Below are 25315 nucleotides of genomic sequence, written 5' to 3' on the forward strand. Positions count from 1 at the left end.
TGTATTAGCATAGTTTTTATTCACAAGGAGAGACACAAACCACCGCAGCCATGGGGAAGCAGGTAAGATCTGATAAAGAAACACTTAATGGCATCGGTTAAAGGGAGTTTAGTGAGCGCTGTATCGTAAATTTAGTGTCTGTTGCTCAGAGTAGAAATGCTTATCGTTTGAGAGTGAGCAGTGGGACACTTGAGAGAACTACTATCACTTTTTTATTGAGTCAGAAAAAGGTGACTGTGATGGCCTAAATCTTTACACATAAGGTTTCCGCTACATTTAATCTTGAAAAAGATAGTATTACAAATCAATCACTACACGTTATCTATTATACTTTGATGCTGATTTCTCCTACATGAGAATCAACAAACTGCAGGCTGCAAAGTCAGGAATACGTTAGAGACACGCATGCATGGATGCACAAGAGTGAACAACCAGGTTTGTAGGAGAAGAAGCACTGCACTGTATGTGTCTGTCTGTGAGAATTGTAATTTAGAGGTGCGCTGGAATAGGTTGCCTTAACAACAAGTTCATTCTTGTGCGCACATGCAACACATCTGCTGACAGTTAAATATACTCATATCAGCTTCCTCATTAAACAACTCCTGGCAAATTATTGAACCGGCAAAACAATTTAAATATTTCCTGTGCACAGAAAAATAAATATATAAATTGTCATGCTTTTGTCATCCAAGATTTTTAAGTTTTGCATTTTTCACAGAATTTTTTTTTTATGAGTAGCATTATTCCCCTTACTCTTGTTTTGGCGTGAGCTAAAGCAACGCCATGTTGTTCTAAGAAAGAACAGAATGTGTAATTGTGCCAAATAACTGTGGATAGGGAACGCTGGTAAATTCGTTTTGGTTTTCTTTCCCTCCTACAAGCATCTGTTTCTGCTATTGCTCCTAACCGCCCTCCGTCCCACCGGTTTAAGAGACTCAAAGTAAAGCATTCTTTCTTTCTCTTATCAAACTTTTGTGCCTCGGTATCAAATTATTATTGTTCAACCATCCTTTTATCATATTATAAACTGGACGGAGAAGACGCTTCATCTTAAATGTATTGTTATTTCTTTGAGTGCTTTGAATGTGTGGCGATATATTTTACAGTTGCTCTCATTACAAAACTCTGATTCTTCAATCTTCATGCAGAATGTTAACAGAGCTGTCTCCGTCCGGTCAGCAGTGCCAGCTCTACCAGCAGCTGTGAGCTCTCTGGAACTGCTTGTTGTGACAGCCAAAGAGCTGGTTCAGTCACATTGTCAGAGCCAATGAGTGTGGACTGAAATGAGCTGTTTGAGTGTGAGTGTGTGTATGTGAACTCGCCACACTGTACAGCTGAAGAATATTCTTGTATCAGCGATACCCCTGCAGGAAAAGTAAATGTTTAATCCATTTCAAACTCCAGAGAATGTGCGTCACAGGCCAAGATTGAGGAATGTGTCCTGGGCTGTCTTGGAGGAATGCTTTGTTGACATGTGAAGTGAGAATAGTAAGGCCACTCTGAGCCAAGGCTCACAGCAAAGGCAGAAAACTGATCGGTTTGACTGCCTCTTAACCTTTGGAGCATCTGAGACACAGCCCAGACAGGCCTCTTGTATCTCTGTGCATCAAACACTGCTGGTTATCAGTGACAGAGCTAACTGTAACCGTGACAACTCTGTCAAAAGTGTCTCATCCTGAGCGAGATAGTGTTTTTGAAAACCATCCCTCGGTCCACATGCAGCCGACCCAGATCCAAACAGCTGGGCTTCCGCCTTTGGCTCTGACAGTCTCCTTGGACACATGAACACAGGACACCAAAGCAGATGTTCAGTCCTCCTCCAGCATGTCTTGGTGTAGGAGTGCAGTGTAGTCTGTGACTGCAGGATGGAGGAACTGCACAGGTGTTAAAGTAAAGCTTTATACGTCCTATACTTAAGATTAGTTGTGTCTTTAAATGCTAGTGCTACTTTAAAAAAACGCTATTTATTTTAGGGGCTAGGTTTTAGGTGACGTTAGCAGTTGGGAGAGTAATTGAGTGCTTTACTTACGCCATACCGATAAGATAAGTTTAGTGTTGCTGAAGGGAGATTCTTGATAAAGACGTGACAATGTTTTTTTTTACTGTAGATCCCTCAGAAGCTGGAAGCAATTACAGAATGCAGCAGGCGTTCACCGCACCCTTTTAGAAGGATTCATTTCTTCAGGAAGAAATAAAAGCCAAGACTTTCAGGCAACAGGGCTGTGGTGTGGACTAAACATAACACATGACCATACTTTCCCAAAAACTCCTTCACTGTCTTATTTCAGTGAGAAAACACCACGCAGAGGAGTGTTTCATTCTGTTGCTTTCAGCCACAAAGTGTAACTGGTTTTTCGTGAAGAATGATTTTTCCTTTGGTCTTAATTTTCTTTTCTTTTCATAAGATAAAGATTTCTCATCTAATCTTATCTGAATTATCAAAATGTACATCTACATTAAAAAAATGTTAAATTAAATAGTTTTTAGCTTTATGCTAATTCAATCCCACCAGTTAAGTTCATATCTTTTGTTTGTTTACTACACCATATTAGAGAGGACAACTACAAGGACATTTGATTCGGTTATTGGTGAAAACATGAACTCAGCACCAATAAAACTGGAGCACACTCAGAGGAAAATCCATTCCAGGTCAATGCTCACAACAGCCCTATATGTTCTGCCAGCTAATCATAAGCCACATTAAATGCATGCAGACGTTGACTGAAGCAAAGTGCACAGCAGATATGTTATGCACTAAAGCACAGCTGTGTGATAAAAAGTTTTAATAATTAAAAGGGGGGGCTTTTCTCCAAAATTGCACCAAATAACACTTCTGTTGAAAGTTAACGATAGATTGCAGTATGTCTTAATTGGCTTTGTGGTAACGTGTTCATTTATTTTCTTAATGTTTGGATTGATTGCTTAGTTGAGGGCCGTTTGCCTTGGGGATGAAAGCAATTAAAATATTGAACCTTTGCCATGGTGAGGACAGACTACGTGTTCATCTTATTGTTTGTTGGCATAAGGCGGGATGGCTGTTTTGGACTGTCCTAGTTAGTAAAACATTAATTGATGATTAAATCATCGTTCAAAAAGACAATGTTGTTGCCAAAGCATGCTTAACCAGCCAGGTGATTTAATTACAGTAGTTTCTGAGGGCTTACCAGCAAACATAACATGATAAAGATATAATATTTTGTGTGGTTTTGGATGTGGTCTATGATCTGATGAGCCTGTGTAGTGAGCAGCAGAGTGCACCGTTTATTGTGAGGATGCATGGAGCTGTGTATTAAATGCAAGCATACAGCAGGGGCCCTGGAGACTGATCCCATCTGTTTGGGGCCTGGTTGTGTAGGCAGAAACTCATCAAAATGGTCTCCCCAAGGTTCACGCACCCCCCCTTTGTTTCTCCATTTGCTACATCGTAGTCTTTTTGCCGAGAGGGTGGGGAGCCAGGGGCTAGAGCTCAACCCTGGAGAGGACAGGGGGGGAAGGGGGGCTTGATGGACCCGTGCATTAATGAAGACAATATCCATGAAATGACCCAGTGGAAGTGACGCTTCCTGGGCATGTTTTACGCTTGCATGAGCACACGGCTTGGGCTGGGGTAGGGTGGGGATCTCTAGCAACGAGGGAGGGAGTGTGTAAAGAGACTAGCCAGGATGCTACTGAATATTTTGTTTAGTCTTTCAGCCATGTGCTACTAAGCTAGAGTGCTGAGCTGTCAATTGGAGTTGCATCTTCTTGCTGTGTTTTAGAGGATCACACTGGACAAAAGCACGTAAGTAGGGCTAACTGCCTTTCTGTTTGGCTGCTGAATTGAATGGAAAAGTTGTGATGATTTGCTTCAGTGAGCAATTCTGGTGATGTTGTTTTGTCCATATCCTCGTCCTGATTAAATATGACTCTCATCCAGTATAAAACAGTTTTCTCATGCTTTGTTACCTGTTTAAGGCAGTTTTGGGACATTTTCAGGATTCCTTTGTTTAGTGCAAGATGAGTTTGAACTAGCTAGTGGCTGATTACAAAGGTGAAACTCAACCTTCTAACATTATGATGTGTATATACGAAAATACAATAGCTTACAAAGGTCTGCTAGCCTTCTCCCTGAGAGAAATCCTATTTCTTTTTTCCCTTCAAAGTTTATGTAACATCAAATTTCACAGCCTATTTTGTTCAAACATCTTATCTGCTCCTTCAGTAAGGTTCTTCTGGCCCTTTTCAGGTCTTTGTCCAATTAATCGTCTTGATGTGCCAGCCGCCACCAAGAGAACTGCCTCAGGCAGCAAATGGCCTTATTTAGTGGGGATGAATATTCATTTGTTTTGAATAATTATTGTGACAGTGCTGTTACTAATTGATAAAGGGATATCATGTACAGTATAATTCAGTAATTTTTACCAGGATTCTTCCAGGAACTTCAACATTTTATTGTTACTTATACAAATACATAGACAATTGGTATTGCCAGTTTCCCGACCTCTGGACTGGATTTGAATGTGGTTTTGGATTTTATTTTATGCTATGGCCATGATGAAAAATAGTTGAGAAAACAGATGAGAAACAGCCAGTTTCTTTTTTGTCAAAGTTGATATGTTGTGACATAGTAGATGTCACATATTTGGATTCAAAGAATATCATATTTGTTTGGATTGGTGGAAGTTAAACTGCCAATGAGGCACATGAATAAACAAAAAAAAATAAAAATGTTTTTCTCCCGTTTTCCGGACTGGAAGCCACAGAAACTGTGTGTGTGAGCCTGGATCAAGGATCAGATTGTGTTTCCAGTGGGTAAAGTGGGAACAGTTACCTCAAACCGCAGCCCAGACAAGTTTTCTTTTTTGGAATTGTTAAAACAGAAACAGACATTTTTCCACTTTTATTCCACATGTTTATTGCAGTTCAGAAAAGGGGCGTGACTTTGAATTGACCCTGGAGAGGTAAAAGCATTTTCACCTTTAAAATGCACTGGCCTCAAATGTCAGTGTGACTCCACAGTCCATGTAAATGTCATGAGTTTAATGGCATTTTATTGCACTGAAATTAATCTTAGTGCGAGACAGGGACGAGGCAAAGTCATTATTACAAAGTCAATTTCAATGGGTGGCCTTGGGCAGTGGCAATAATGCTCTCTTGTAGATTTTCTTGCTGTTGTAAATTACCACAGAGGTGGCATACATCTGAGGAGTGATGTGAGAATAGTGAAGCATTGCTTTCAATGTGTGTTTTACTTAGGAAATTGATGTGTGCTGTGCTGTTTACAAATCCATTAGTGTGTGGGTAATGTGCAGAATGAGGGGAAGTCATGCTTAATTTGTCTATTGTCTCTCCTTACTTGTCAGCCTCAAGAGTTTAGTTGTGGTCAATGGGAGCAGACCGACCCGTCTCAGGCATTGTTTCCCGGCTAACAGTGTCTTTACACGTTCCTTTTCCTTACAAAATGCAGCAGACTTCAGACTGGATTGGGATGCTGGAAGGAACTGGAGAGTGACAGACAGCAGTAGGCTTGACTGAGAAACAAACAAGCTGTGAAGAGAGAGCTGAAGGTTCGCCAATGAAAAGATTAGAGTGGCATTTGGCACCAGCGCCAAGATGCATCGTTGCTTTTGCCACACTGCCATAGCAACTGAAGCTTTATGCTTTCCTCCCAGTCCCTCCACTTAGTGTCCTGATTGTACCAAAGAGTCATTTAAAGATGTTGTGATTCCTCATGTCGACCCTAGCATATAGCTAGTTAGCTGTGCACAACATAAATGACATTTTCATGAATTCAGCTGTGTTAAATAGACATTTTGTTATGTCAGCTTTGATAACTCACTCATTTGCATAGCTTTATTTTCTTTTGAATTACATGTAAATGAGAGAGCATAGCATTTTATAAATGTGCACATAACCTCAGCTGAGCATCTCCACAAGGCCCATCCATCCCAGTGCTCCCATTTGTCATGCAGGGCACCTCTGTTCCCCGGTGACCAATCAGGACCGCCTCCCTGGCTGCTAAAAACAACCCCCCCCACTCCCACCCTCCCACCACCTCATCATCAGTTGTGATTGACAGCCTCCCACAGGAAGGAGGGGGGTTATTTACCTCCTTATGTTCTCATGGGACTAAGTTAATGATCCCTGCCAACAAAATAATACAAAGAAGGGAAAAAGCTTGAGAAGTCGGTGCCTGGTTGAACCGTTTGGAGCAGTTTCGGCTTCCTTTAGAGAGGATTAGAGAAGAAGAGGTTGTGTGAGGAGAATTTCAGAGATAGCAGTGAGACAGACGAAGCAGCAGAGCCCAGACAGAAAGTAGGAGCTAAAAGGAGGCTTCTGAGGAAAGCCGGTGTTTTTTTAGAAAAATCTCTTCCCGGTCTTTATTTCTGTATTCATCTGTCACCGGGACTATGGACTGTCTGGTTGACTGACTAACAGACTGCAAGGTAAGAGACCATCTGTATTTCCAATGGGCGACTTTACAAGTCCCCTCTAGGTCTCTTTTAGACTTTGAAGTTAGGCTTTGAGAAAGTTTTGGTGTGCTAAAATAATTACGCTTCACAGTATTATGCATGCTCTTTTTTTTATATGTTTGAAATTTAGCAAATGATTCTTGGATTTACAATAAAGTGGAAACAATATATAAATGGCAGCTATGGTCCTTTTTCTAATTAATTTTCCCTTCATCTGAATTAAATTATATTTAAGGCTTCATTGCACAAGATGTACACACTGGCGTAACCTTTGCATTTGCATTGGGTCCCATGCAATTACCAAGATAATTGATAAATATGTTTATTATTTGAAGTTTCTATCTGGCTGAAAAATCCTTAGAATCTAAGTTGTTTTCATTGCTCTCCCATTTATTTTCATATATTGAACCCTGCAGGCTAACCATGAAACACAGGGAGTCCTGGCAGGGGCATTGGGTTACTTCTGATCCAAATCTGTCCATGCCTTATGTGCTATGGTTTTACCGCATAACTTAAACATTTGCTTTACACAAAGATATTGTATCAATAACAGACTTGATGTCTCTAACAAGGTCGTTTGAGGTAATGGCCTCAAACTAAAAACCTCAAACCCTATATATAAACAGTGAACGCAGGCTCGAATCCAGAGCTGAGAATGTGATCAAACTTTATCAGCAGCGCTGTTTGGATGCCAGTCGTGTCGGCCAACACTTTGTGCTGGGAACATATTCCACGTAGCCAAAGAAATCTGAGACAACTTTCAACACTATCTAAGTCAATTGTCACAACCACAATACATTCCTGTGTGTTTCCATTTCAGTGACTTTATTCACATGGATAAACAAAAGGGCTGTTATGGCTCTGAGAAACAAGGTTGCTGAAGATTGTAGATTCCCAACCAAATGTGGTGTGCATGATCACCTTCTGTGCTAACGAGCATGACAACTTGCCAGCAGAGCTTGGTTGCTGTGTGGCAAAGTTAATACGTCTCCGTTCATCCATGTTAGCATGTGCACTGGGACATTGACTCGGAAACAAAGCATTGCTGTCCTTCCTGGAGAGTATAATCATCATTGATTCCAGTGTTTACTTATGCACTACTTCATTTGGCTTCATGGAATTTCGCCTAAGGCATAAATCAATAGAGAATGTGTTATCAATGCACTGAATAATGTTTGGTGTGCAGCTTCAGCTATGTGGATTTTGTTTAGTTGAGGATGATACAAAAAAGAAGGCTTTGTTTAGAGTTATGGCAACACTCAATGCTCTAATAGCCTCCAGTGATAGACCAAACCAGCAGAAGTCCTGCCCCTTTCAAGTGATTGGCCGTTGCAACAACTTGCATCCCACTGTGTGTACATGGGATAGGTACAGAACTCAATGAGAGGAGAGTAGAGGGTGGAAAGTTTCGATCCTGCTGCTGGTTTACAGTGAGCTCAGAGAAAAAGGGTTAGAGGGTCAGAAACTCACAGACAGTGGGAGATACGAGTCATACTCAAAGTTCAGACTGCACTGGATGAGCTTTGGCGGAGCCCAAATCAAATTTCAACGCAGACTTACTTTAAAGGTGGCTCTTTCCTCTCCTGGATGTAATCATGTGGCGGGTAAGTCAGAGGGTCATTCTCAACTCAGTCTGTATTATATGTTACTGCTCCTCTGTGTTTAGCTCCCAAAACATTGAGTCATCATATGTTTCCAAGCCCCAAGGTGGATCTCTGCCGAGGTTGTTTGGCCTTGTTTTGTTCACAGATCCCTTCATGTTTTGAACTGTGAATAATACTTGAGGGATAAGATGACTAAGTGAGAAGGCCGAGGGGTATTTTGTGATTAAAAAGCGTCAACGAGAGTGGGAGTAGCTGAATTAGGTTTCCAGTGTCAAAGCAGCTATTCGGTGTAAGCTTTGTAGAATTTCTTAAGATATATGCATTTGCACAGGCTCTATCTAAAAGGATATAATACAATTTGTTAGAACAATCACTTGAGTGTAGCTCGCAATTTTGTTTCTGGCTTTACCTTTTCTCAGTCCTCATAAAGGTTATTTTTTGTATTATTACCTTTTACTCAAACAGAGAGATCCTCTGCGGCACTGAGGGAGATAAACGCTGCCATTCATCCAGAATCTGCTAGCCTCATCATGACCTACAGAATACCATTAACCCCACTGATAAAATAAAAGATACTGACTTTTCTCTGCTGCTACATCCATATATACTCTGGTAATACATCTGGACACAGCTTGTGACAGGCCTACATGCATAGGAGTGATTTTACATGAAAGCTAATGAAGAGTAAGACTGGGGCACTGCTGTTTGGTCTGTGGTCTCCCTCATTAATTAGTAACTTATCTTGTTCCTGTGAGGAGGAATGTTAGACATCCTCCCACCAGCGTGGCTGCCTTTGATCGCTAGTGTGACAAATATATATAAATCAGGCTGTCTCCATGGCAACACATGTGGTGGTCTTTATTAATAAAAGTTGCACTGGTTTCATTGAGATTGATCGCAGGGTGGATCTGTGAATATTAATGGTTGTCATTTTTGTTGTTGTTGTTGTTCCAATTACTTTGCTTGTAGAATTTGGATTCACATGAAAATAGGATATAATTGCACTGAACTTAATTTAGATTTTTAAATTCATGTTTTCATTTTTTCAATATTATTATGAAAAATGTCACAATATTTTTGGGCATTTTTTTTATGTTAAAAAAATATATATATATATATATATGAAAATACAAATAAACGTGTTTGTTGTATTTTTAAAAATCCACCACATGGTGTCGCTCTTACCCGGCAAAAAAACAAAAAAAAACTCATTCTCATTTACAAATCACTTCCACACACGAGGGAAGACGGATACATCTGCTCGGAACTGATTTGTGCGATTAGATGCTAACCAAACTTCTTCCTCATGATGCTTTTGGGCCCGGTGAGACATTTCTTCTTCGCGGACTAATGAGCAGCAGGCTGCACCGGCATGCTTGGAAAGTCACATTCTGTGAAGTTCCTGTGGTTGGGGAAAGGATGCGGGGTTTTCCCGCCTCTGTCACCTGCCAAGCCGCGGGGAGGAAATGGGAGCTTGGTGAAACTTGCGATGCTGATCAGGGTGACCTGTTGAGCTCAGCCAGTAGAGGAGGGGAAAAAAGCAACCTTAAGACCTCTATTCAAGTTCTCTGTCTGTGTGAAACTCATAAACTACAAACATTATGTGCATTATACATCCTCATCTGGAGCTTCATTATAAAACATCCATTTTCACTCATGAGAGGAAGTTGGAGCTTCTTAATGGATAGTTGATTTGAGTCATCTTTTACTTTCATAACAACTTTTACATCTGCTCACATCAGATTGCCACACTTCTCATAGTACTCCTGTTTGACTGATGAGTTCTAAATGTAGAAGCCTAAATGTTTTTGTAATAAACTTGTCCTCCACAATCCTTTAAACGGTCAGTAATAACGGTCAGGGCCAGGCTTAATGCAGCTTATCTCAGTAATGTGTGCAGCCACAGATCAGGTAGATTTGTCAGTCTAATCAGCTGGCTTGTACTGCCACAGCCGGAAATCACATTAGTCCTGAGTGGGCCGCTGCTGAGCTGGCTGCTTTAGGGAGCAGCAACAGGCCACACATTGGTCACAGCCACGCTGTGAAGACAGGATTACAGATAAATATGTTAGGTGTCTGCCCCAGGAAAGAAGACAAAGAGCAATCACACTGTCTCAGTCGCTGAGTACATGGTTCAGAGCCATCATTAAAGGTGATAAAAGACCATAACCAAAAGGATTAGAAAGTGCTTGAGCAGGAAAATTGTCTTCCTATCTGAGACGATGTAATTGTTTCATCTCCAAATGAGCCATTACTTCCTAATCAAATAAAACTCCAAATGTTAAGTCGGTGCTCAAGTTCATCACTTGACAAAGAGCCGCGCAGTTAAGAGCATATGTCTCACACATGTCATATCTGCAAGTAATAAGCATTAAGCATGTTGAAGCAAGATTGTGAAAAACATAAGCTCCACTTCCATTAAATGGAGCAATTTGTATTCCAAAGATTATTCCTCTAACTATATGCCCACAGCAAACTACTAAAGTATAAAGACATAATTGTTTTATTTATTCATTAGAGACTATTCCGTATGTGATCCTGGGTATTTAAACCATGATATATCTTTGTGTTTCTAGGGGAATGCCTGACACATTCCCATGTGCATCTCCCAAGCAATGTAATTCACTCCCATTGCTTTGTCTGAACTTCGGGCGTCTTTAATATTTACATTGTGTATCTGTCTCTCAGAGAGGATAGCCACTTAGGGGAATCCTTTTGAATGACAGGAGGATTGAAATGGAGCACAGTGGGGATGTGCACATGGCAAGCAGATGGTACATCGGTGATTCCCACATGAGGGCCAACTGGGACCGAGTTGTTCGTAGCAGATGATGTTTGTCAGTGTTTGTCTTCATTTGCAGCTGTCAGAGAGGAGACATAGAGACCTTCAACTGTTGCTGTCAGGAAGTTGAATGGAGATTTTATAAAATATACATAGTTTTACGTTACTAGTATTTTGAGCAATGTCTATTTTTTTTTTTTAATGAGGCGTTTTACATACACCAGCCTCTGAAGACACAGACAAACAAATGTGATGCAATTCCAACTCATTTTGCTCACGGAGTCGCAGGCCTCTGTTCCACGTTTACAGATTAATCTAAGGGCGCCTCCCACCTGTGTTTGTGTGTTCAGCTTTCCTCTGTGAGTCCCCGGTAGCATAGCCAAGAAAAGTTCCGATCTACAGCATTGTTCTGCTAGAGAGTAGAGAGACGATCACACAAGGAAACCCGAAACTGATCCCGACCCCTTTGAATTTCTGAATGGGCAGGGCTGAGAGGACACTATCCTGCCTGTGAGGGCATGGGCCGGGGCTCTGCACAATCCTGTGCCTCCGCTTTGCTGATTTTGCCCTCTCTCTCTCCCTCTCTCTCTCTCTCTCTCTCTCTGTGTCTGACTCACACACACACTCTCGCTGTTGTCTGCTCTCTCGCTCTCTCGCTCTCTCTCTTCTTCCAGTACTGGCCAGCGCTCCAGCTGTAGGTGGAGCTGGCTTTCCTGGAATTGTCGGGCAACTTTTCCTGTTGTGCTCTCTACCTCTTGCTCAATCTCTCGCTTATTGACAGCTCTGCTGCAGGACTACTGGGGCCGTGAAGACTTGTGTCATCTGGAAGCCCATTTCCACAGACAGCTGGGGTTTTATGGCTGGTGCACGTGTTGTCATAAATATGTTTTCATGATTTAGGACAGAAGTTTCCCTTCAGCAGAAATGTCTCGGCATTGCAAAGTGGGGCGAAATCCATCGGTGGGTAAAGTAAACTGTGTATGAATGGAGGAGCTTTCAGGAGTGCGTAATGTACTTGGGGGCTGTAATGCAGTTTGCAGCGGCTCTTAGCCATAGTGTTGTTTTACGAGTTCTTTGTAACTTATGGTATTTAATACCCCAGGCGATGACATCAGAGTATTAGCGTTTTTGCATTGTGTTGGTCATACAAAGCTCTTTATTCATTTTGTGTTAAGGACAGCCTGGTTGAAGTAACAACTAAACCTGTTTGGCCGGTACAGTAAACGCTATACTGTAGCTGGCTGCTTTGCTAAAAATTATATAATTCTAGTCTTGTGTGTTAAAGTAAAAACATGTCAAACCAATGGCTAAAGTTGACATGTAGGTTTGTAGTTTCATGTTTCAAAGTTTGGTTACTCTATAGTTTGGTTTAAGGCTACTTATATATATATATATATATATATATATATATATATATATATATATATATATGCGCATGTTAAGCATTATCACTTCAAGCAGTATCTGAAACTTTAAAGAGAAAATGTTAATGAATGATAAAACACAAACTTTTAAACAATATCAGTGCCAAAATGCTTGATATTTAGCATATTTGGTTAAAGACTGAAGGGCTTGCATAGTGCAGAGGTTGTGTTTGATCCCCTGTGATAACTTCTACTTACATACATTCGCCGCTTTGTCTTTAAAGAACAAAAAAGCAAAGAAACAAAGGCCCACAGATTCATCACCGTCACTAGAGACAAGCGCAACAATCGCCTCTTGTCTTGGACAGTGCAGTGCAATAGCTGCATGTCTGTGACGATTTGAATAGAATGGAAAGAACAAACCCAGGTCTGTAGCTTTCAGTATCCTCACAACTTCAAAAGGCTACTTGTGCCCGGCTGTTCTGATAATGAGCTTTTGCCTTCTTCACACATAATGAGTGGAGGTAGATAGACGCTGTGAGCACAGTGTGTCCACTCGCAGCTGGGGTGTCTGACTGGCCGGGAACAAAGGCTCAGTGTCTGTGATAGTGTGGAGCCCCAGCCATCAGCAAGCAGGCCAATACACTTCTGCTTGGCTGAGCTGTCAGTCCTCGCTGGCCTGCTGGCCTCCGGACTACAGTATAGAAAGGAACACATGGGGATAGGCTAAACTATTCCTGTGCCAAATTGAAATGAGCCACTGCTTCACTCTCAAAAGTTGTAAGTTCAGCCAGATAGACGATACAGAAGTTTGATACATGTATAAAATGCAGACAAATGTTGTTGTCTGAGATTCCGCCTGTTTGCTTGTTTTATTTTCCCAGTTTGCTTCATTTCCATAATCAGATATCTCTTACAAATATTTACACAGTGTAATATTTAAATTCATGTTTTCATATTCAATTTGCAATGGAAATCGAATTAAACTCAAGCTAGGGATGAATAATTTTGGTTCTATTGTCACAAGTAATTATGATAATAAATATTGACAGAATATGCATATGTCTCTTTTTATTCATTTTCACGCTGTCTGAACCTAGGCAAGGATTATTTTCCTCATTAATCGGTGTAAAGAATCTCTGAAAATAGCGACAAATGCTGGTTACAATTTCCTAAAGCCAAAAGTGATGTCTTAAGATACCTAGTTGTGTCAGACCAGCGGTCTAAACACCAAAGATATTCATTTCACGATCACATAAGATAAACTAAAGCTGAAAACCCCCACAAGTGACAAACTGAAACAAAGGAATGTTTGGTATTTTTTACTTGTTATCATTTACACCTATTCGAGGAGTGTTTACAACTTCCCATTTTCTCATCATCTTTACAGATAGCTGATCAGCTTCCCTGGATTTCGCTGACGACCCCACTTTGTTTCGCCTGAAAATGGAAACGCTGGAGTCTGAACTGACCTGCCCAATCTGTCTGGAGCTCTTCGAGGACCCGCTGCTCTTGCCCTGCGCTCACAGCCTTTGTTTCAACTGTGCCCATCGTATTCTGGTCTCACACTGCACGCCCAGCGAGCCAATTCACTCCATCAGCGCCTTTCAGTGCCCGACCTGTCGCTATGTCATCACCCTCAACCAGAGGGGCCTAGAGGGACTCAAACGCAACGTAACATTACAGAACATCATCGACCGCTACCAGAAGGCTTCTCTAAGCGGACCTAATTCTCCTAACGAGACCCGGCGCGAGCGCGCCGTCCCCGACAGCAAAGCCATGACTTGTCCCGGTGACCGGGTGCAGTGTCAGTTCTGTGAGCAGGATCCTCCTCAGGAGGCCGTGAAGACCTGCGTCACCTGTGAGGTGTCATACTGTGACGAGTGTCTCAAGGCCACCCACCCCAACAAGAAGCCTTTCACGGGCCACCGTCTAATCGAGCCCCTGCTTGACTCCCATCTGCGAGGGCTTATGTGTCTTGAGCATGAGGATGAGAAGGTCAACATGTACTGTGTGACAGATGAACAGTTGATCTGTGCATTGTGTAAGCTGGTTGGCCGACACCGGGACCACCACGTTGCAGCCCTCGGTGACCGATTTGACAAACTCAAGGTAAGAAATGATCTGAAGTTTGAGGAATGCTTGTAGGATTAAGATGCACTGAAGAAGACTGCTCCTACTTATTGTAGTCCCACAGAATCCAAAGCTGATTCATATATTTGCTCAAAATCTTGGTTCGTCTTATACAGTTATTAAAGTAAAGTATGACATTGTAACATTGTAACATTGGTCATTAGTTGTTTTTCACTGCAACTTAGCTGAACCATACTTTTTTTTAGGGAACAGTTTCAAATGCTCATTCCATTTAGGATCCGCTCCCCATTCCAAAGGGAATTTGACACAGAATTTGGACTCTTTTATTTTGTTAGAATAACCCCTAAAATCCAATGTGATGTTCCTTGCAAGTACAACCTAGTTAATACTGCTCAATGTTATGGCAAGTGAGATGCATTTGTGTTTATTATCGTAAATCAAATGTGAAACAAGCATTATCTTTTAGCAAATCTGCGCTCTATATGCTAATAACTTCAGATAAGAAACTACAAAATGACCTCACTCAATTAGATTTTTACAATAATGTGAGCAACTGGTGATATTCTATATTTTTCTCATTTTAAACAACATAATGGGGAATTCATTGGTTCTTCTAACAAGTCTGTGCCTGATATAGCTTAGTCGTCAGCTCCTCAGACCTCCATTGTTGTCCAAACACGCATAAATGAGCCACTCCATTGCACTGGGTGCCTTCTTCCCTCGTAACGATGAGCATGAACTCTGAGTTTGTTTTTAATCAAACTTGAACAAATCGTCCCTCTGCTGTGAATAATCGCAGGCGTAATTAAAATATTTTCTGACAAAGACACTATTTCATCTGTTTGAGAAGAGTTTAAACATTTATTGTTGTGTAAGGAAGTTATCTTGACTTGTTTTTAAAGATTTACATATTCAATATGGGCTTGGGGCTTGATTCTAAGCCTTTTCACAGGATTTGTTTACAATACAAAAGTATAAAATATTGCCAGCCTTATCCTTTTAGACCAGATGTATCATAAGCCCTTAAAAAATAGTATAAATGAAGTGAGTTTGAGGTGTTTTCTCTCTCGACCAGTCTAAATATAATGACACCCGATGCATGAGAATGCTTTCATAGTTTTTAGGTTAAGTGGAAGTGCTCACTTTCAGCAGATGGGCCGATATCAATAAGGAATGAGAGGACGCTGTTAGCTGGAGCATATGAAAAGGTGGCTCCGCATTCCTTCCATTATACGTGAATCAGCTTTTATCATAAGACTAAGAATTCGGCTTAGCGGGTCAGTGCTTTGTCTACACAATGTTGGTCTCTATCATGTCTCCAGTAACCTCAGGAGATGATGTTATATTCAGCAACAACGTAATCATGCAGCAGAGCTTTATGCGAACCCTTTGACTTGGCAAAAACAACTTTGACCTACTATATGTAACGTAATTTAAGCAAGATAAACTCTCTGCTCATCAAAATATTTATCATCAAATATATCGTAAATTTTGAGCTTTCCAGTTCCGTCAAAGTTCACCCTTAAGTGTATCCTAAACATTGCATGGCATCTGCTGCATGAAATAAAAATGAGGGTTTATGTTTGCACAAACACTCACTTTGTCCATGCATGACACAAAAGGGGGGGTTTACTGTATCACAGGTAACACTCCAAACCCTTTTGTGTGCCTTCCCCTCTCTTTCACAATGCCTGGGATTGCAAGCATCTTTTGCAACAGTTTTGGAAAGTTAGGTCAGAGGACCAGTCTTAACCCGTCTCCTTTGTCTGATCATGCTGTCATTGTGCAGAAATCTTCTGGCCGCTCTCTCTGTGTGGTGGGGCGTGGTCATTCACACCAGGAGGAGGACCAGGTGATCAGCATCATTTCTTTAATTCCACATTCAGGGACAGATTAATTTTCATGGAGAAAAACAAAACAAAACAATGTTGCTTTTCAAGGGCTTAATCCTTGAAAACCAACAGAATTGCATCTGGTCAGCCACAGAGTAATGTAGCCTTGGTGGTTATTAATGTGACAGTTTTAGTATTCTGCTTTGTTTTATTATTATCGGTTGGAGAATAGAGTCCTTGATCCTTTATCTTCTTAAAATACGAACTAGCTTTGTATTGTTTCTCTTCTTTAATATCCTCAGTTGCTTGATGTCATTTTGGCAATGAGACATATTCTACCAATTAGTTTTTTTTTTCAAATGATCATTTTGCTTGTATTTTAATCTTGTTGCCCTCATATTACATGCACTTAGCTGCATTGTTAGAAGCCTCAAGTGACAGAAGAGGAAATAGCATTTCCAATCATAGAGAGAAATAGTTTTTTTTTCTCATGGCACGCAGGATAGGACCCAGGTGGAGCGCAGCTGAGCTTGTTGATAGTTGCTGGTTTTTTTCTAAACACATGTTTACAGCAGCAGTGCCTCAGATTTCTCAGAAATTCCCGCACAAGGGGATGTTGTGACAGTGTGTTTGTGTATGAAAGCATGCATAATGCAGTAATTATTTCAGTCTGTTTTGGCACTATGTGACATGATCCTGGTCTGATATAACATCTGTTATTATCCATCCATCATACATTGTCAATGTTCAATGTATATATTCATATTTAGGGTCAGATAAGTGGCTCGGGGATATATCCCAGCATGCAATGGGGGAAATGCCTTTATTCCGTTCAGAAAAAAGGTGGCCAGTTTTTTTTCTGTTGAAAGGCTGATTATGTAAAATAAATGAAAATAGAAATGTCATAGAGTAATGTGTATACCACTTTATAAAGTGTTATTCAAAAACACAGAAGAAGAAACATACACTATATTAACAAGCTTGACCTTTCAAAAGGTGGGGAACCACAACATTAACAGGTTTGGAACCCGCCTTCATCCACACCCTAACTGACAAGTCTTTTAATCACTGGTGTTTTTCACAGGATACTTTTTGACTTGTCATAGTTGGTAAAGCACAGATGTTACTACAAATGTTTCAAGATGGCTCTGTTCTACTCAAGTATCCGAGTAAGGAAGACATTTGACACTCAAACCATGGTTCATTTTATTATTTAAAAGAGTGATTTTTCCTACTTTGACATGTCAAAATGTCCTATACTAGAGAATATAAACCAATTTATTGATGTTTGTTTGGATAAGTAATGTTTTTGAAACAGAAACATATTTGAAATTATTATCAGATGAGAAGATGCAGCAAACTAGTCAATTACAAATGTAAATATACCTATAATATAACAAACATAAAAATACCAGCTGGGCCTTTTATGAAGTGCATTTGGTGTTGAGTTAACGGATACTTGATAATAGTGTGTATTTGCACACTAGAATATTACACTATGATGTGTTTCTGATTGAATGAAAGCCTTTAAAAGCCCTCCAACAAAGTAAAAACCACAGATGTGTACCGGGGCCTGTGGTGTTCACAGGATGAAGTTACAAACTCTGACAATGGATAGAATTTCTAATGTTGACACAGGATAAAACTCAAAGTCCTGTCAGTGACCTGACAGGACTTTGAGAGGAAGGAAGAGAGACTGGCCAAAGCAAAGGTGTGGGACCAGAAGCATTCACATACAAAAGGAAGCTGCTATTCTTTCCTCTCATCAGCTGTTAATGACTCTCGGAGAGTGACCTCCATTAGATAGAGCTGTCTAAACACAAGAATAAGATTATTAATGTTGCATGAGAAGCCGTATTTTAGGAGCAGTGAGAAATACAGGACACCAAAAATGTCTCTTGCGCTTTCTTCTTTTTCCATTTGCTCTGCCTCTCTTTGGCTTCATGTGATACTTGATATATTCAAACAACACCATTGTAGGGGGAGAGTTTTAACCGGGTACATGTGGCTATATTCAACATTGGTTTAAATAATATGTTATGTTTCATGCGTCCATTTTAAAAGTTTTGAACCCACCTCACCTGTACCTTCATCTCAGCATCTGTAAAAGCTTTCATCACCTTCTCTTCCGTATAAATAAATCATATTTGTGAGAGCGGTAAAATAAAGCTTCTGCTATCTTAGTACACAGTGACGCACCCACCTTATGAAATCACAATGTGAGACGTCTAAGCTGAAAGAGGTCTAACCACTATGGGTCACAGACTTTGGCTCTTCACATGCCTCTCCTAACCATTTGTTCTTTTCTTTTGACTGTTTTCATTTTTTTGTCTTTGATAAAGGGAAATCAGGCACTATGCTCACAATTATATTTTTTCTAATTGGTTCATTAGAAAAGTTAAAATACTAGGCTGCGTTTTTCATTTGGATATACTTACTCTTGCTTTTTTTCTCAAGATTACCAGCCCTAGCTTTAGCAATAATTCAAGGCAAATATTTTCTGCTTCTAACTTTATCAATTAAAATGTGGGCCTCTTACTGTGTCATACATAACTAATAATTAAGACACACCTCTGCTTTTAATGGGACGACACGTTTGTTTTAAATTAATTCATTGATAGCACAATGTAATAACACATTAATCTTCTATTTTAGAAGAATAATTGGTCAAATATGAAGATGTTGTGTACTACCACAGTACACAGTCATCAATTACAGTAAGAGATTAAGTGTGAAACATAAGCCTTTGATCTCAGTCAGTGATTAACACAGCCGGGCTTAGTTGTCGAAATCACTGGCAGATGCTCTGCTAAGCTCTGTGGCCTCAGCAGGCAGTATGATGGGATCTCTGGCACACAGGGAGGACTGGGGCCCCTACACGACCGGAGCCCAAATGGGACCAGTCATATCCAGTGGCAGCCTTGTGTGTCCTCTCCTGTGCCCGTTACACTCCAGCTGGATACGCTCCTTATGTTCCCATTCACCTAACTCTCCAAGTTGTATTCAGCTATTTTCAGTTTGATGGGGGGGGGGGGGGGGCAGTGGGTAATGAAATACTCATTTTCAATTTTGTTTTGCAGCAAGCTTTGGATTCCAACCTAAGCAGTCTAATCAAGAGGACCAGTGAGTTGGAAAGTCTTATGGGGAAACTCATCCAAACCTGCCAAAATGTGGAGGTGAGGGTTTATCTGTTCGCTTTCAGGTGCCTCTTTGCTTCTGTGGCACTTCATACAATTTATTATATTATTAACACAGTGAAGAATTACTGTATCCGAGTGTGGCTTTTCATCACGTCAAAAAGCTCTTTAGTCTATAGATTAATAATTTCTGTAACGTGCATGCAGTTTGCTCCAAATTGAGTATTTTCAGAACATGAACTTGGAAATAAACGTATAAAGTAGATATTATGTGAATCCTCAAAAAGCATATTATGTACATGTTCATCGCAATGGCTGTGATTGGGATAAAAGACGAACTGTGCACAAGGTGGACTAATTGCCGCTCTGCTTGCCCAACAATAAAAGCCATAATTATCCTCTAATGTAGTTTTCCTGTCAAATGTAGTTTGCATAAATGAATTGTCCTGTGTAATGTATTTAAAAATAATTTAATCAAATGAACCTGCAGCAGCGCAGTTAAACATTTTGTCAAAGCAATTGAATTACAAAAACGCTTCCAGAATTGACACTGTCTCTAATATTTGCTTCTGTCCTGTCCAGCTAAATGCGTCCCGACAAGAAAACAAGCTGCTGGAGGAGTGTGACCTGCTGATTAATATCATACAGCAACGGAGACAAATCATAGGAACCAAGATAAAGGAGGGAAAGGTTCTGTTTATAAGCTTTTGTGTCTTGATAAACTTTGTTTGTTTATCACCTTGTGCGTGTTGATAACCTTGCCTCCCCCCAGGACAACACCGCAAACAACCAAAGACAGTCCAGATAGGAGAGAGAGTCGCTTTCCTGTTTCTGTGTCATGTTGGTTTCACCCCTGAGTCTATAACTCCAATGGGAGAAGTGAACGTGAGCATAGATTATGAGTGATTATTTCACCACATAGTTTCCAAAGTACATATTGAAACAATTTTTCACAAGCCACATATCTTCCTATCATTTTGACACTAAAATAACAATTTTTAGACAGTCAAATCTGGAGAACATTAACTTTGTTCAAGACCTTTCTCTGTCTCAGCAGACTCTCGAAAGATCTGGCAATTTATTAGCAACTTTTACATCTCTTGTGGACGTGTGCTACACTATGTCCCAGATTAGCTCCAGTTTACATTTGCGTCACAGAGCTAAACTTCCTATCTTCCTCAAAATAAATACCTGGTGATCTTTAAAAAAACAAAACAGTTCATTTCAAGTAATTTACTGCTGTTCTGCAGGTATTTCTAACTTTGTTGCCCTGGGTAACCTACTGTAGGTGGTATGAAAAACATACAATGCAATAATGTTTCAGAAAAAGCTTTCTGACATCTCAGCTGATTTAAAACTGCTCATCCTCTTTTTCTGACCTTAAAGCTCAGACTGGGGGCTGGTGGCAACACGTCCTCAGATCTGTTTGTGGGTTTTTACAAAACAAGCTACGTACTCTGAATTAGTCACCAGACTGCAGAGTCTATTGCTGTATTTTGTCTTCAGTATCAGCCCTGAGCGCCAGATTTCTTCTGGCACAGTGTCCATACATTTAATGAGCTTATTATGTGCCTCTTAAATCATTTCCCTTGCTTTTCCCATGTTATATGCCATTAGAGAGGCAGTGGCATGCTGTGCCATGCTCAGTGTCAGAGTAAGATCAGCCCTGCTTCCTGTGACCGCCCTCTGAGGAGGGGGACTCTTTCCTTCCTCACCCCGTGCCTCATGTCAGGTTCTGCTTATGCTTTCAACCTCTAAGCCAATATGGCACAGATGCGGGATAGGAGGGTCTGGTTACTATGGCAGTGTCATAAAAACACTTCTCACGCCAGAGTAGCTTGTAGAACAGGTCGAAGATCAAAATATTGTGGGTATTACACAACTGAAAAATCAAAAGGTGTAAATCACATTTTCCCCAGTAGGATGTTCTAATTGGTGAGGTAAAATCAAATCTAACATCTGGCAGGTTGGTGCCTCATACAGTAAACAGGACATTGGTTGGGTATTTACCAAGCTTTTCATCACCAACATTTCCTTATTTTTTTTCTGTCTAGTCTATGCGGCTGAGGAAGCTAGCCCAGCAGATAGCCAGCTGCAAGCAGTGCATCGAGAGGTCTTCCTCCCTCATCACTCAGGCCGACCAAACTCTCAAGGAGACGGACCACACTCGCTTCCTCCAAACGGCTAAAAGCACCTGTGAGAGGTGAGGCTACAAAGATAGCCAACACTACCAACTGACAACAGATAAGGTGTATACAACTGTGACTATGTATTAATATACTTCTTTATTACAGAGTTTCCATGGCAACGGCCTCCTCTCAAATCTTTTTACCAGAAATCAACCTGAATGACACCTTTGATACTTTTGCTTTGGACTTCACAAGGGAGAAAAAAATGCTTGAAAGCTTGGATTACCTCACAGGTGAGTGTGGTCTTATACTGCCAGATACGTTTAATCACATTACAGCTTTTGGGTAGTTTCTCCCTTTGTAATTTTAAAAACTAGATGATTTGTTAGGTATGTTTTATCAAAACAAAGCATTTTAAAAGATCTTAATTTTGTCCTTCAAATAGGGATTCCTCGATTCGACTTTTTCAGTCCCAATATAAACACCTCGGCTTTGGGGATTGGCCGATACCAAGTGCTGACCCCGTACCAGTGTTTCATTAATAAGCTGTATATCTCACTGTGCTGAATGACTGAGATCTTTATTTTATGTGAAAGGCATAAATAGGCTTGATTCAAATATTACTTAACTTTGTAAAACTAAATGTAACAAATATAAACATAGTTATAAATGTACAAATTGTTATCTATTAAAATAATAGTATCCAGCTATTTTCGTTAGTATTGGACGGATATCCGATATTAGTATCGGTATTGTTGCTTCTTTGCCTTCAAATATAGATTTATGTAATTAAAAGCCTTTGGCAGGGATATGAGTAGTAACTTTACATTATAACCGCATGCCTCTTAGCGACAGAAAACTAAAAAGCTTACAAATGTGAGGCTTCAATTTTCTGCCAAATGAAACAGGTTTGATTGTGCTCGGCTCCTGTTGTGCAGCGTGAATTTACCTCTGCATGGGGGCTGCATGGGAGAACTGCAACCTAGGTTAATTACACTTGTCAGAATAAAACGGCACAAATGGATAGTGCTATCATATTGTGAGTGTTTTTTTTATGTTTTTGTGTGCAGAAGATAATCCGCTCAGCTTTCATTCCTGTCTCAGAAAAACATTTGTCTTTTGTTTTCTGATTGCAGCACCAAATCCACCAGTAATCCGTGAGGAATTATGTACAGCTTCATACGACACGATCACAGTTCACTGGACATCAGATGATGAATTCTCTGTTGTATCATATGAACTTCAGTACGCCATCTTCACCAGCCAATCCAATGTTGTCAGTAAGTCTATATGCAGCTGTCTGGTGGAGAGCAGTGTAATGTTTGTGGTGGGAAACAATGATGGAGAGATTTGAAAGGGATTTTACTTAAGGACTTTAAATTGTTTGGGGGCTATGCCACAATATCAATACATAATATTCTACTGTAGCAGCAGGAGAGGCTGGCGCTGTCCTGCCTCTCCTGGGTAATGAGATGTTACCAAAGTTCACTGCAATTTTTGCAGGGTCTAGGAGGGGATTTTGGGAAAGAAATACCAGCTCAGTCAGCCTGGATTTGCATCAGGATGCACATCATAAATTCAATCTTATCTTGGGGTTGAAATGAGCAGCAGACTGGTTGAATTGATTGCTCTAACAAGGTCACAACATGCTCGATCAAGCAATCTATTCTCATCTGCCTCAGTGCTCAATCATACTGGATGAGTTGTAATGCGACTGTATTTGATGAGTTAAAAACCGCAGCTATAGATTGCAAGACTGTATACAATTACACTGTATTGTCCAATTGAATGAGGCTCTAACTCAACAGTTAGGGATATTTTCAAATTGGTTTGTTCTTTGTCAGTGACTATTTGTTTGTCTGGGCTGCAGGTTTGTGTAACTCTGCTGACAGCTGGATGATTGTACCAAACATCAAGCAAAATCACTACACTGTCCACGGGCTCCAGTGTGGCACCAAGTACATTTTCTTAGTGAAGGCCATAAACCAGGCTGGAAGCCGCAGCAGTGAACCAGGGAAACTCAAGACCAACAGTATGTCAAGAGCATGTTCCATGATTAATTTCCCATTGGAATTGAAATGCATAGAAACTAGCATTTTTCCTCCTTTCTTCAAGGTCAACCATTCAAGTTAGACCCAAAATCAGCTCACCGGAAGCTGAGGGTGTCCCATGACAACCTGACAGTGGAGAGAGACGAGACGTCATCCAAGAAGAGCCACAGCCAGGACCGCTTCTCCACCCACAGCAGCTATGGTGTCACAGGAAATGTCTACATTGACAGCGGCCGCCATTACTGGGAAGCTCTGATTGGAGGAAGCTCATGGTAAAATAATTTAGTTTTTCAATCCTCTGGCTCTTGCGCAAACACGTTTGTGGTTTTGAGTGAAATGTCTTGACGCCTATCTAATGTTCTTCCATTAAACTTGGTACAGACATCAAGGTTCCCTACAGAAGGAATTGTAATAACTAAGGTTTTTCCTTAACTTAAGGTCAAAATCTGAAATCCGTCCAATGTTTTTGGTTTATGGCCAAATACCTACAAAAATAATGACATTTCCATCAGTCTCAGCTTTTCTTTGTGTTTATTGCTAACAAGCAGATGTTACCATGCCAACAAGCTAAACTAAGATGGTGAATATAGTGAGCATTATACCTTCTACACAGCAGCATGCTAACATTGCCATTGTGAGCCTGTTAACATGCATTTAGCTCAAAGCCCTGCTGTGCATAAGTACAGCCATTCAGAGCCCCTGGCATACTTTATTGATAATGGGTCGGGTTTACAATGCTAGAAATGTACAGGTAATTAATGACAATTTTTTTTTCTCCATTGGGCATTCAGGTTTGCAGTGGGCATTGCATACAAGTCAGCACCAAAACATGAGTGGGTCGGCAAAAACTCTTCCTCCTGGGTACTGTCTCGATGCAACAACTCGTGGGTGGTGCGCCACAACAGTAAGGAGATGCCCATCGAGCCCTCACCCCACCTGCGTCGTCTCGGAGTGCTGTTGGACTATGACACTGGATCTCTGTCATTCTACGACGCTGTCGGCACTCAGCACTTGCATACATTCGATATCTCCTTCGCTCAGCCAGTCTGCCCAGTGTTCAATGTGTGGAACAGGTGTTTAACGGTCCTCACCGGACTGCCCATCCCAGATCACTTAGAGGGGACAGACTACAACTGACAAAACCTGTCCTGCTGGATTTTCTTTGTGTACCCAGAAAGAAACCAGACTGCCTGTGCCCCATTGACTGTGACGCCCACAAACATGTTGACAAACAACAAAAAAACTATAACTGATCGAGATGCAATTAATAGCCCAGGTGTACATTCCTAATCAAACCTATGTTGAAATTAATAGGAGTTATTTAAGAAATGATTTACAAGCATCTGTAGATGTATTTCTTTGCTTTGCACATGTATGTACATTACACTGCTGGATGGTTTTAAGGGTTTGCTTACAGTTTGAAATTCATTTTTAAATAGGCTCTAGGTTATTTTTCTTTCTTAAGATTATTACATGCCGTTCCATTCATGTTTGATGATAAACCTTTAGGTGCAAGTGACAAACAGACTCTGTCGTTAATGTTTCTGGAGGGTTTGTATTATTGGCTATTTTAAATGTAACGTCTTTGAAAGATTATTTAAATCATAGCACTTTGAGAAGTTGTCACTATAAAATGTATTTCAAAGCCACTTGTACCGTAATGCAAACGTTTCCTTGTCACTGTATTGTAAGGAAAAAGCACTAAATAGATCAGATAACAAAGATAAACAAGCGTTTTACACTAATGTGAAATCAGGCAATTCAGCCATTTTCAGATATTTATTATCTGTTAATGTGTGCAGTTCAGCATTATGAGATCATTCATCACAAGTTTTTCTCTAAAAAGCTGTAATAAAAGAGACTTAATTTG

The 25315-nt window shown here is 40.5% G+C and overlaps 1 protein-coding gene across 4 annotated transcripts; it reads left to right on the forward strand.

The window, feature by feature from the left end:
• Positions 1-25308, forward strand: mid1 (midline 1). 4 transcript variants are annotated; one of them, XM_054614751.1, is made up of 11 exons: positions 1-62; positions 13593-14314; positions 16086-16148; positions 19209-19304; positions 19848-19955; positions 21320-21468; positions 21560-21687; positions 22531-22674; positions 23265-23426; positions 23510-23717; positions 24237-25308. In XM_054614751.1, the coding sequence occupies exons 2-11, from the start codon at positions 13649-13651 to the stop codon at positions 24580-24582; spliced, it is 2070 nt and encodes a 689-aa protein (XP_054470726.1). In that variant the 5' UTR covers positions 1-62; positions 13593-13648; the 3' UTR covers positions 24583-25308. The 4 variants fall into 4 exon arrangements, with proteins under 4 accessions (XP_054470726.1, XP_054470724.1, XP_054470728.1 ...); XM_054614749.1 differs by lacking the exon at positions 1-62 and adding an exon at positions 7934-8056; XM_054614750.1 differs by lacking the exon at positions 1-62 and adding an exon at positions 11623-11798.
• The last annotated feature ends 7 nt before the right edge of the window (positions 25309-25315 follow it).

Source organism: Anoplopoma fimbria, chromosome 16 (assembly GCF_027596085.1).
Source record: "Anoplopoma fimbria isolate UVic2021 breed Golden Eagle Sablefish chromosome 16, Afim_UVic_2022, whole genome shotgun sequence".
Taxonomy (NCBI): Eukaryota; Metazoa; Chordata; class Actinopteri; order Perciformes; family Anoplopomatidae; genus Anoplopoma; species Anoplopoma fimbria.

Coding starts and splice junctions, on each gene's coding strand:
- mid1 (XM_054614751.1), top strand. CDS start 13,649: ATGGAAACGCTGGAGTCTGAACTGACCTGCCCAATCTGTCTGGAGCTC. Junction 23,427..23,509: donor AGGGAAACTCAAGACCAACA/GTATGTCAAGAG, acceptor CCTTTCTTCAAG/GTCAACCATTCAAGTTAGAC. Junction 23,718..24,236: donor CTGATTGGAGGAAGCTCATG/GTAAAATAATTT, acceptor TTGGGCATTCAG/GTTTGCAGTGGGCATTGCAT.